This window comes from Lacerta agilis, chromosome 9, assembly GCF_009819535.1.
Source record: "Lacerta agilis isolate rLacAgi1 chromosome 9, rLacAgi1.pri, whole genome shotgun sequence".
NCBI lineage: Eukaryota > Metazoa > Chordata > Lepidosauria > Squamata > Lacertidae > Lacerta > Lacerta agilis.
Window position 1 is genome coordinate 13,482,560 of NC_046320.1, and position 13,543 is coordinate 13,496,102.

Consider the following 13,543-nt stretch of genomic DNA (forward strand, 5'->3'; position numbering starts at 1 on the left):
TAATTATTATTATTATTTTTAAAAACCTATCTGCTGTTATCAGGTGGGAGAGGTTAGAGAGCTATTCATTTAATACCCTGACAGCTTAAGCGGAATTATTCCTTGCATTCTTATTTCTGTTGTGCTTGTACCTCAGCCAAACTAAAGAATTAAGGTGTGCTTTTATTGTTCTCTACAATATAAACATTGGGGTATATATGTGGGTGTGGGGGTGTAACACTCTATAACACATGGGGTGCAGATTTTAACTGATTCTAAGAATCATAGAATCGTAGAGTTGGAAGGGACCATCGAATCCTCAAGCCCAGTGTTTCCCAACCTTTTTCCGACTGTGGCTCCCTTCCAACCTTCTTTTCTTCCTGTGGGCCCCCCCAAGGGCGTGGCCAAGGAGGGGCAGCTGCCCCCCAAATAAGTAAAAATCAATACAAATATGAGATTCTGCCCCCCTAACAAAAATTCTGACTATGCCTATGCCCCCGCCCCATAGCTGTCAACTTTCCCCTTTTTAAAAATTCCCTTATTCTGAATAGGATTCCTCGCAAGAAAAGGGAAAAGTTGGCATCTATGCCCTGACCCCCGTCGTACTGGTAGAAAGAAGAAGAAGAAGAGTTTGGATTTGATATCCGGCTTTATCACTACCCAAAGGAGTCTCAAAGCGGCTAACATTCTCCTTTCCCTTCCTCCCCCCACAACAAACACTCTGTGAGGTGAGTGGGGCTGAGAGACTTCAAAGAAGTGTGACTAGCCCAAGGTCACCCAGCAGCTGCATGTGGAGGAGTGGAAATGCGAACCCGGTTCACCAGATTATGAGTCTACCGCTCCCACTCCTAAAGGTAGCTATTTAAATATCTTGTTTGTAAATAGAAACTGTTTTATTTATAATTTTTATAATTTGTACAAAATACAATTACATAAAATGATAGGAACATAATGAAATGTTGTTGAAGCAGAAAAACATGAAATGTTGTTGAAGCAGAATCGTACAGCTGGAAGGGATCCCAAGGGTCATCTTTCTAGTGCAACCCCCTGCAATGTAGGAAACTCAGCTAAAGCATCCCTGACAGGTGGCCATCCAACCTCTGTTTAGAAACCTCCAAGGATGGAGATTCCAGAACTTCCCGAGGGAGATCCATCTTCCACATATTATAACAAGTGAACAACACTTATTTGACCCCCGTTATTTGACACAGAGGGAGAAACCTACAGATACAGTCCAAAAGGCGCACCGGGAGTTCTGTATACAGGTGAAACTCGAAAAATTAGAATATCGTGGAAAAGTCCATTTATGTAAGCAATTGTTTCCATTAGCTACTGGAGTTTAATATATGAGATAGATTCATGACATGCAAAGCGAGATATGTCAAGCCTTTGCTTGTTATAATTGTAATGATTATGGCGTGCAGCTGATGAAAAACCCAAAGTTGAAATTGTTAATTTGGGGTTCTCATCAGCTGTACTCCATAATCATCACAATTTTAACAAATAAAAGCTTGACATATCTCGCTTTGCATGTCATGAGTCTATCTCATATATTAGTTTCACCTTTTAAGTTGAATTACTGAAAGAAATGAACCTTTCCACGATATTCCGATTTTTCGAGTTTCACCTGTATATGGGATAATTTCAAAAAGCAAGTGGTCCTTACTGACCTGGTACAAAAAGGTCTTGTCATCCTGAGGAGCCCTGGCTGCCTAGATAAAGCACTGTATAGTCCCACACACCACGAATGAAGAAGTTAGATGTTGTATAAGCATGTATGAACCACGCCTAACTTCTATGCTAGTTGTGGGAATACAGAAAAAGAGGTGGGGGTTTTCTGGGCCTTGTTTTTTAAAAGCCCCTTTACACCAATGAAATTGCCAGGAGTTGAGTCACAAATCAAATTAGCTCAGTTGTTTTCAGCATGGTGCTGATAATGCCAAGGTTGCAGGAATGAATGAATGAATATTTGCGTCAGCCATCGGCCATAGCAATAAAACAACAATACGATATACAAAGAATAGAAATAAGAAGTCAATTAAATAAAATACATTTTAGGGTTTTGAATCAATAGTGGATCTTATTCTGATTGCCCCAGCTAAAAACCTTGCTACCTTTGCTGTCACCTGCTCATCTTGATCTGCCAAGAGAAAGGACATTGGGGTAGTGGCTGGGCGACCCAGAATGGACAATAAAAGAGGGGTGATAATCTCATTCCTCAAGTCTTTATAGAGAGGGCAAGCCAGAAGGGCATGCGCCACCGATTCGGTACTGCCCTCTCCACAGGGACATAAGTGTTTTTCGTGTGGAATCTGTTGGAATTGTCCCTGAAGTACAGCCGAGGGCAACACATTCCATCTTATGAGAGTAAAAGCGCGCCTATATTTTAGAAATTAGAAGATGCCTGCTTCTTGGGAGAAAAGCAATGACAAACCTAGACAGCATCTTAAAAAGCAAAGACATCACCTTGCCGACAAAGGTCCATATAGTTAAAGCTATGGTTTTCCCAGTAGTGATGTACGGAAGTGAGAGCTGGACCATAAAGAAGGCTGATCACTGAAGAATTGATGCTTTTGAATTATGGTGCTGGAGGAGACTCTTAAGAGTCCCATGGACTGCAAGAAGATCAAACCTATCCATTCTCAAAGAAATCAGCCCTGAGTGCTCACTAGAAGGACAGATCCTGAAGTTGAGGCTCCAGTACTTTGGCCACCTCATGAGAAGAGAAGACTCCCTAGAAAAGACCCTGATGTTGGGTAAGATGGAGGGCACAAGGAGAAGGGGACGACAGAGGATGAGATGGTTGGACAGTGTTCTCGAAGCTACTAACATGAGTTTGGCCAAACTGCGGGAGGTAGTGAAGGATAGGCGTGCCTGGCGTGCTCTGGTCCATGGAGTCATGAAGAGTCGGACACGACTGAACGACTGAACAACAAATATTTTAGAATTGCTAGGTTATGCAGATAGGGTGCCTGAGAGTCAAAATGAGAAGGTGGGAAATAGTCATTCCATGGGCAAAATTTCCTTATTGTGGCCAAGTTGTTCTGACGCTCGATATCATTTAGGCGCTGACAAATTAGGCTGTTTGCTTTACTAAAACCCAAGGTTGCAGGTTCGATCACTGTATGGGACAGCTGCATATTCCTGCATTGCAGGAAGTCGGACCAGGGGATCCTCGGGATCCCTTCCAACTTTCTAGTTCTATGATTCCTGCAAGCCTCTGGCTGGCCACTCTGAGAAAATTGCTTGAGAAAACGTGGAAAAGAAACTAAAAGTATTCATTTTGCTTTAGTAATCAAGCCCGTAACACTGAACATTTTCTCAAAGGACCCTCAGGGTGAGAAGATCTCCTCATAAGAACAAATATCACACCATGCCGTTCTGGAGCACACAACTTGTTTCATTTCTCACAAACTATGCCAGTCCTCAAGAGATCCCCAGAAGGCCAAATTTGTTCACTTGTCAGCAAATGTCTAATGAGATCAGAACTTTGCAGCTACAATGAAGCTTTAGGCCTTCAGGCTATTCTTCTGACCCAGACATAATTGCCGCCTTTGAGATGAGAACTACGAAAGGATTGTCTAGATGAGGCCTGGAAAAAAATTGGTGACCCACCAAACTGAACAAAGCCGAACATCCATGTAATTGTGGCTTGTCAGACCTCCTATTTATGCAGATCCAGGTCAAGTGGCAAAACCAGGCGGTTCGTCACATCTTTCTAGACAGCAGCCTGGCACCCAAGCTGCATTGGTATGTTAGATTACATGTTATCCAGGCCAGATGCATAGAGCCACTGCATCATAGCACATACATTTGCGTTTCAAGCCCTGAAACCTGCCCCCATGGAATAAAGACACAATGGACACCGAATCTAGTCTAAAGGTTAATGGGCAAATTTAGGCCACAACTTCCTTGAATACACAAGTGTGACTGGTATTGGCTTAGGCACTGGTATCTAATGACTATAACTGGCTCCTGCCCACCTAGCAGGGAGCCTGCAAAGGGTAAACTACCAGCTGAGGGAGCTCCAACAATGGCTGGTGCTCACCCCTGGGGTTCCTGGGGGTCCTGGCATGGCCCTAGCCCCTCCTCGGACTTCGGATGAGATCCGGACCCCCATATTCCTTTAATGGAATACCCTATCATATGGAGGGGCAGGTGATGGCTGCACCTCCCCTCCCCACCTTCCCTTAAACCAATGCCTAACCGCCAAACCTTACAAAGTTGTGACGATCGCTAAGAGGTAGGCAAAAACCAAGTGGCCACTACCAATCTGCCACATTGGAAAAAATTCCTACCCGGCCCCCGATCCAAAACAGGCAACCAACCGAAGTCCAAAGCAAGGCCAAACGCCAACCTATCAATGGGTGGGTGGGTGTTCGGCAGTAGGGTGAGCTATTCTACCTAAACGGGAAGCTTTTGAGGTACTATTGTAGGATAGCTGGTTATCTGTTATTCAGCTTACAATTATATTTTTATTGTGCAGAAGAATCTCTTAGATTTTCTGCCTCCATCACTCCTTTGTCATTTCTCTGCCAACAATGTATCTTCATGTGTACTGCACAGTACATCTCTGAATTTACTTCACATGTACAGTTTACATATTTCCAAATATGGCTGGTGTAATATTTATTAGGCAGTAAAAGTTATGGCAGCCCACTTTTGTTTTATCGAATGCATATTTTTAAAACTGTGTTCTTATGTTTCTATCTGTAAAATGGCAAAGATAATTTACTATTCTGTTGTTTCTGATCAAGTGCTGAAGATGTGGGATATTGCACTCAAATAGCGTAGTGGTAGTTAATACATGAAGGGGTTAATGCAACAAGATCTGTACAGGCAACTCCTGATTTAGATGGGGGTTATGTTTGAGGCACCACAACCGTGCACAAATTGGGAGATGCCTGTATTCCTAGATTCAGCTAGGTCATGCTCCTTACTTGAAAGGAAGGAAACTAAATTTCCTCCTTGTTTGCTCCTCTTTCACCGTGTGAACTCACCAAGGTACGATGTGCCTGAGCTAGCTCACTACAACTTCAGACTGTGTGCTTAGAGCTATTTCAGTACATTTCACATCCTAAGATTCTGCATGTGTTACTTGCTGCATGGATGAAGCTAAGCTCTGGAACATGGTAAGTAAAACATTTTTAAACTTACTAAGGTGTGTGGTCTGTTCAATGCTAAGAAAAGTAGAAACAGGGGAAGCTATGGTAGTGGACAAACTGGATATTAAGGTTTAACAGCCTAAATCCCCATGCTACACTGCTACTTGTGACTTTTTAAACTTTGCTGGTGGCTCCCCTGTAATGAATCAGATCTGAGTTAGGGGATGTTCAGAAACCCATGGTGTTTTAGGAATTAATGGGCACCCCAGTTTGAGTGGCAGATAACCCTTGGGAGGCGGGACATTCCGCTCTTTAAAAGGAGGGAGGAGCCGTTAGTGTGGGGAGAGTGGTGACTGGAAGAAGGAGGGTGTGGGGCCAGGTTAGGTTTAGGTTAGGTTAGGTTAGGATCGTTGAAGATGTGTATATGTTACTGAAAGAAAGAGTTTACACTGTTATGAAACTAAGCTTATGAACCATCACTGAAACCGTTATGTTCTGTAAGAAATAAAGACCTCTTATTGTTGAGCTCAGAAAATATCGTCGTTCATTTGGTCCAGCGAGTTATATAGGCTCTTGAGGAGGTGAACTCAGGGAAAGGACAAAACTAACCTGAAGGGTGATAGTTTGTGTCTTGGAGTTCCCTCAGGAGGGGCTAGCGGGCGGAAACCCTGGTATTGCCACAGAGTTGCTAAGAGGGCTTAGCCAACTGATATAGTGAGGGGATCTAATAAAGAGAGACCCCGAACTGTAGGCAAAGGAGAGGTTAACCCCTGAAGCCCTGAGCAGAGGATAGAACCGGCCACGGCCGCTGGACAGGAAAACTCCCGTTACTAAGGGATCCCCAGATTATAGATAAAAGGGGATTGAAATAACAGATGGACCTCAGAGGGACAGGTGGGGTGCATTGTAATTTGACCCAGAACACCTGATTAAAAATTCACTTAGTAACAAGGGGAGAGTCTGAAGTGGAGGTTCGTCGTGGACAAACTGGATATTAAGGTTTAACAGCCTAAATCCGCATGCTACACTGCTGCTTGTGACTTTTTAAACTTTGCTGGGGGCTCCCCCTTGGTTGTGTGCGTTTAGCCTCGTATTTTGGATCTAGGGATCCAGCCAATTCTTTTATTAATTACCCCACACGAGTGAGCTATACTACCATATGTACATTCCCCCCCAAAAGAAGTATCATAAGAATTAAGATAACCCTTCCCAGTGTAGAAATTTGGCCAGAGCCAGTCACAGTATGCCACTGTTCACCCTTTTCACTGCGTAAATTTATAAAAAGCATTTCAAGTAACAGTGTTCTTCTGACTGCAATTGTGCGAATGTTCACGGCAAGCAGTGGTATTTATTGCACCTCAGCAACCGTATGACGAAAAAACAATTTTCTTCACAGAAGTGTGATCAATTATCAGTCTTTTGAGTTTGCAAGAGCTGCATTGCCAAGTAACCACAGATTTACGCTACATGTATTGGCTACAATCTGCTTAAGTGTCTGCTTAAATCCGGTGAAACCAGTAGGCTAAAACATGCTCAACTCCGTTGGCTTGTGGCCATTAGCTACTTCTCCCAAATGGCTGTGTCATCATTTTTTTATGAAGATGGAATGAAAATATTCAACAAAGACTGGAGGAACAGCCCAAAAAGAACTGAATGCAGATGAACAGTCTTTCCCAAAGCAATGCTGGACATTGTCATCATTGTGTACGTCCGTAGTGAAGCATTTCCCCTTCTTTTTGTTTCCCGCTTTGGGTTTTTAAAAACATTTCCTTCTTATTGGAATCGATGACTAGCACAATTTGTCCCCTTTCCAGACATGTGTCAGGGGAATGGAAGGGCTAGGGCTTCTGCAGATTCACAGAGTCTCCTGGCACATCCTTGACATGCCCCTAGAATGACTTCATTTTATCTCATATTATTTCAGAGCTCCTATCCTTGCCCTCTAAGGGACTGAAGTATTGCCACCTCCAGGACATAATCCTCCTATCCTATGACAATGTAAGTTAGTATTAAGAAGATTTAACAATAGTCAAACCCTATGTTATATCTAGTTCTGGGGAACCCAAAACTTGATTTTGGGACATTTTGCTTGGCCAAATAAAGGTGTCCTAATATGGCTTTCTGACATTTTCTGTAGGCCTGTGCTTTCCCTCCCAGAGAAACATTAGTTATCACCAAGTTATTTTCATTATCAACATTCTGCCCCGGGTAAGGCTAGCTATTATGAAATAGGTCAAAAGGGCAAGTCTACAAACCTATGCGCACCCATCAGCCAACTGCAGAATTTTCTAAATTGAAACAGGGAAACTCTAACAGATGTTCCAAAGCTGTCATGTCTAACTTTTGAATTTCCTCTGGGTTTGCCACTTATGTTTTGAAACTGGATGTGTGAGGACATGTGTGTGTACCCACTAGCATGAAACTTTTCTGCTGAAAAGTACACCGCTAAGCACTATTCCAGCTTGGAAACATGCATGTGCATTACAATTTGAAAGTCAGACTCAGGAAGACACAAAATGAAATCATTCTCTCCTGATGCACTTCAGCTTGCACTTGCCGTATTATTTATTATTTATTATTATTTCATTGTCCATCTGGGTGGGTTGCCCCAGCCACTCTGGGTGGCTCCCAACAGAAATAGTAAAAGCACAATACAACATCACACGCTAAAAACTTCCCTGAACAAGGTTGCCTGTTTTATATTCCAAAAAAAATGTGGCAACATTTTGAACACACCCAGGACACCTATGGACAATAACAGGTATGTACAGTAGAACCTTGATCGCCGAAGAATTGATGCTTTTGAATTATGGTGCTGGAGGAGACTCGAGAGAGTCCCATGGACTGCAAAAAGATCAAACTTATCCATCCTTAAAGAAATCAGCCCTGAGTGCTCACTGGAAGGACAGATCCTGAAGTTGAGGCTCCAATATTTTGGCCACCTCATGAGAAGAGAAGACTCCCTGGAAAAGACCCTGATGTTGGGAAAGATGGAGGGCACAAGGAGAAGGGGACGACAGAGGATGAGATGGTTGGACAGTGTTCTCGAAGCTACTAACATGAGTCTGACCAAACTGCAGGAGGCAGTGGAAGACAGGAGTGCCTGGCGTGCTCTGGTCCATGGGGTCACAAAGAGTCAGACACGACTGAACGACTGAACAACAACAACAGTAGAACCTCAGGTGTCGAATGCAATCCATTCCGGAAGACCGTTTGACTTCCGAAACGTTCGACAACCGAGGCGCAATGGGCAGTCGGAGAATTCAACTGAAAAAATTGAGAAACGCACCTCGGAAGCCGTTCAACTTCTGGGGCAATTACTTCCAGGTTTTCGGTGTTTGGGTTCTGAAACATTCGGCTTCCGAGATGCTCGAAAACCGAGGTTCCACTGTAGCTTTCATCCTGCAAACCATAGATATTTGCAGTGTTCAAAGGACAGGGCAATGTGCTCTAGAAGTGACTGTACTACTAAGAAGAGAAATGAAAGGTTTAATTTGTTGGAAGGGTCCTAGCTATTTAACATGTACTTGGGGAAGGGAAGTGTGTGGAAATATAAAAGCTGCTTCAAAAAAGAAAAACTTGCACGAAAATTATCAATGGCCCAAAGAGAAAGAAAGGCTGCATGCCGAGAGCGGCTGCTTGATAGTCTGGGCAATTTACTGTGAAGTGCCACTTGTACAAGGCACACCACAGCGCCATTGGCTTGAAAGGTTAATGACTGCGGCAATCACAGTTTCATTTTGCAGCAAATGGAGATGACAGGAAAGCCAGCTACAAAATGGCGCTCCCCTACTGTGATGGCAGCTTGGCAATGATTCATCAGCAATGGTACTGAAGACTGGGAAGCTGAACATCGCTGGAGGCAGCCTCGAAAGCCTGTGGTGTTGAAGATCCTATTAAATCTATTTTTCAATTACAATGTAAAAACTTTTTTTTTCAATTCTCCAAATTACTCAAGCTTTGGCATTACTCAACTCTAGTGCAGCTCCTCTCAGTAGCTATTTACTTATCAGGCAATTTGGCCCTCTTCAGTTCCTTTTCATTATTTCCCTTTCTTTGTACGTTAGTTCCTGCCGTGTAAATTTTAAATTATAATCATATGCACATCACACACTTATTACTACACATCCATAGCTCGTTCACTATGCATACCTCCAACCCAGACTTCAAAATATGCATTGTTCTCTCAGTTGGTGATAGCCAGAAATGGCTGTGGATAGGCTCAGATGAAAACCAAAGCATAGCTTGGCGCTATTTGACACAGTCCTGTGCTTCAACCCTCTCCCCTCTCCACAATATTGTGCTTCCATTTATTCTCTTGACATCTTTTTGGCCTAATTATACATGACAGGTAATCTGTGATAGCATGGCTGACCTATTAACTCAAGTAGCAGCAAGTTCATATCAGGAGATGGGTGACCCCTTCTGCAAAGTTGCAAGGTCAACTTACGTTTTTGAACCCTCTGTACAGAATCTGAAGCTCCTTCTTTGTGAATCTGCTCTGTGCTTCCAGCAATTCGAGGGCTTCGGGTCGATGCCGCACAGTGGCCATTTCAATTTCATCTTCTACGCTGTCTGTGAGACCAAACAGAAAGAGAAGTCAGCAGAAAATAACCCATTACTTGGGAATTGATCTCCGGTGCATAAAGGATGTGGAAAATAATAATAATAATAATAATAATAATAATAATAATAATAATAATAATAATAATTTGTACCCCGCCCATCTGGCTGGATTTCCCCAGCCACTCTGGGTGGCTTCCAACAAAAATCAGATACAAAAATATCACACGTTAAAAACTTCCCTGAAAAGGGCTGCCTTCAGGTATTTTCTGAATGTCAGGTAGTTGTTTATCTCCTTGACCAGTGATGGGAGGGCATTCCACAGGGCGGGTGCCACTACCGAGAAGGCCCTCTGCATGGTTCCCTGTAGCTTTGCTTCTCGCAGTGAGGGAACCGCCAGAAGGCCCTCGGCACTGGATCTCAGTGTCCGGGCTGAATGATGGGGGTGGAGACGCTCCTTCAGGTATACAGGACCGAGGCCGTTTAGGGCTTTAAAGGTCAGCACCAACACTTTGAATTGTGCTTGGAAACGTACTGGGAGCCAATGTAAAATGAGGCAGAGGGGACAAAAAATATTTTTATGAGCTTGCTTTTTGTAAAGGTGCCACTCACTTAACAATAAGTAGAGCTCTTTGTGACTGTTTATCTGGAACAGTTATAAAATTGTTGGAGTAACATGGGTCTTAGGTTGCTGACCCCTGACATTACTGATATCTGGAGTGACTACAGTGCAAATATATAATAATAATAATAATAATAATAATAATAATAATATTTTATTTATACCCCACCCTTCCCAGCCAAAAACCGGGCTCAGGGCGGCTAACACTAATTAAAATCACAGCAAAAACATAAAAAAACAATCAATTTAAAATACAGATTAAAATACAAATTCAAAATTAAAACTGCAGTCTCATTTTCAAATAGCCCACCAATAAAAGAATGAAGCATAAGTATCAAACAGAAACCAACCCAAAGGCCAGGGGGAACAGCTCCGTCTTGCAGGCCCTGCGGAAAGATGCCAAATCCCGCAGGGCCCTGGTCTCTTGTGATAGACTGTTCCACCAAGTCGGGGCCAATACTGAGAAAGCCCTGGCCTTAGTTGAGGCCAACCTAGCATCTTTGTTGCTCGGGACCTCCAAAAGATTATTATTTGAGGACCTTAAGGTCCTACACGGGACATATCAGGAGAGGCGGTCCCTTAGGTACGAGGGTCCTAAGCCGCATCCATTTGAAGTATGAAAAGTTACGGGATTTAAGCAGGAATACAGGATGTGCTGGTTGGAAATGAAGCAGTATAACCACCATAAAACTTTTGCAGGTACAATTAATATTGTAAGTGGGGTTGTGTATAACAGCCCTGTAATCATCAGCAGCACAAATAATCATCAATGTGTAATTAAAAAAAAAATCTGGAAGGACTCTTGTTAAGATCAACAGTCCATCGGATCCAATGTATGTACCGGATTCGAAGCTCCGACCTTTTGATCAGCAAGCCCTAGGGCTCTGTGGTTTAACCCACAGCACCATCCGCGTCCTGGCTTCAGGTACAGTAGGTGTTATTTCCTCTCTGAAAGTTGCTTCTCCCCCAAATAAGTAAACAAAACAAAACAAAACAAAAACCAGGCAAAACTTCCTTTTATCTGTTGGGATGACAAACAGCCTGGGGGGTGTGCACAGGTTGAATGGACAAATAGCTGGGGAAGAAAGGGTTAAACAAATGTTGTTTAACATGATAAAAAGAAAGTGGGGGGGGGGATTTATCACATGAAATTCCTCCCTGAGTAAGCCATAAGTTAAGAAGCTGGCACATTTATCAGGCGCTAGGGTGTTGTGTGCCTTAAACCTTCTTTTGCCTGCTTGATCTGACACCTGAATCTCCCACCCCCCTAATCCATGACTATCACTTATACCAGGGGTCAGAAAACTTTTTCAGCAGGGGGCCAGTCCACTGTCCCTCAGACCTTGTGGAGGGCCAGACTATATTTTGGGAAAAATAAAACAAAATGAACGAATTCCTATGCCCCACAAATAACCCAGAGATGCATTTTAAATAAAAGGACACATTCTACTCATGTAAAAACAACCATCTGTGATTGGGCCGGATCCGGCCCCCCAGGCCTTAGTTTGCCTACCCATGACTTGTACTGTTGCCCATTCAGTTAACGCCTACCTATGTCAAGCTTAGACCCTCCTGCATCTTGTGATGTATTTGATCTCCCAGCTAACTATCAAGAACATTTTCTCAGTGTTTTTCCATTGAGGAATTCATCCTTGCATAGCTCAGAAATGAATGTACCCCCGAGGTCTTCACATCACAATCGTTGCATCTATTTTTCTTTTCTTATGGTGTGTCTCTCCCCCCCCCCCATCCTAATGCCAGCAATATACTTAAGCGGAAATGAAAAAGCATAATTCACAGGATTATTATTTTTTTAAGAACCCAGGGACAAACAAAAACATCAATAAATCTGCTACCTTTTGTTTTAAGGTAATGGCTGATTCCTCTATAGAAATGTAATCTGAGCCAAAACAGCAACAAAAACAAGGATAATGACTTACTTGGTATCATGTGGAACAGCAAGCCAGCATTTCAGCAGACTTTTTGTCCAGTTTAATGAAAAGTATTCCCAATTAAAGCAACTCAATTATATCGAATCAACACTTTAGGCCCCCATCCAACTAAATTCCCATTGAATAACAGATGGTATTCATAGCTAACACATTGCCCTGGTTTTAATGGGGCATGGCTTTGTTCTCCTAAACGAAATGGTGAAGCTCTGTAAGGTAGGAAGCCACTTGAGGAAATTCTCCTCCATTCCTTGCACGAAGAAAATGAAGGCTGCTGCTGCTAAAATTAGGCTAACAAGAGCGTCAGGTGTGTGGGGTGAGTTCCACTGCAATCACAGGTGGGGAGGGGAAGTTTAACCTTTCTTGCCCCAGCTGTGGTCCCAATGTAAATCGTGTGAGTGTTTGCGTCAGTGTACAATTTAAGGGAGTCGGCAGGAAGAACCCTGCCATACTTTACAATGACACATCAGTTTGGCACTAACTTCTAGAGTGCTAATGTCACATTTACTAAATCGCCAGCGACTCTACTATGCTATGGCACACAAAATTTAAAACGCTACTCTGAAGCTGTGGCAGCAGCCGACAGCAACATCTCTCAAAAGGGCACTTATCTGTCTGTACAATTATCCACCTTTTATACTCGTTTCCACTTTTCTCTGAAAGTTTAATTGACCCCAATCTGCAGCGACTGCAGAAGCCTGGAACTTCTGTTTCTCCCCCCCTACTTAAGCACTGACAAATGAGGCTGTGTTCTGCAAGTGGTTTCCTCCAGATCTAGCCCACTGGTCTCATGAACATTTATGGAGCTCCTTCATTTCCACTGTGCAATTAAGCTTCAGTCCTAAACAAATATATATACAGTGGTACCTCTGGTTACATACTTAATTCATTCTGGAGGTCGGTTCTTAACCTGAAACTGTTCTTAACCTGAAGCACCACTTTAGCTAATGGGACCTCCCGCTGCCGCTGCACCGCCAGAGCACGATTTCTGTTCTTATCCTGAAGCAAAGTTCTTAACCTGAAGCATTATTTCTGGGTTAGCGGAGTGTGTAACCTGAAGCGTATGTAACCCGAGGTACCACTGTACGTGCAAGGAAGTCCCGCCACACAGGTCAGTGGAGCTTATTTCCAAGGTTGAAGGAACCACAATCAAGTGTCGAGTTAAGACAAGCTTAGGCCCGATGATTTCAGTGACTTAAGAGCTAATCTGCATATAATGCACAACCACAAAGTAAAAATGCTCCCGGGCTGTACCATTTCAGATTGCAAGTGGGGGAATCACATGTCTGAATGTTGCCTCGTATTTTAAAATCCCCACATAGTTG

General features: G+C 43.2%; 1 protein-coding gene across 9 annotated transcripts in view; it reads right to left on the reverse strand.

Moving 5' to 3' along the window:
* The window catches only part of KCNIP4 (potassium voltage-gated channel interacting protein 4), a 359,055-nt gene that overhangs the window by 27,528 nt on the left and 317,984 nt on the right, over positions 1-13,543 (reverse strand). For 8 of the 9 annotated variants that reach the window (XM_033159529.1, XM_033159533.1, XM_033159536.1 and 5 more), the window contains one exon: positions 9,535-9,659. In XM_033159529.1, the coding sequence (XP_033015420.1) occupies positions 9,535-9,659 (125 nt within the window). Of the gene's footprint in view, positions 1-9,534; positions 9,660-12,209; positions 12,386-13,543 lie in introns of those variants that run through there. The other variant, XM_033159538.1, reaches the window with a different exon arrangement.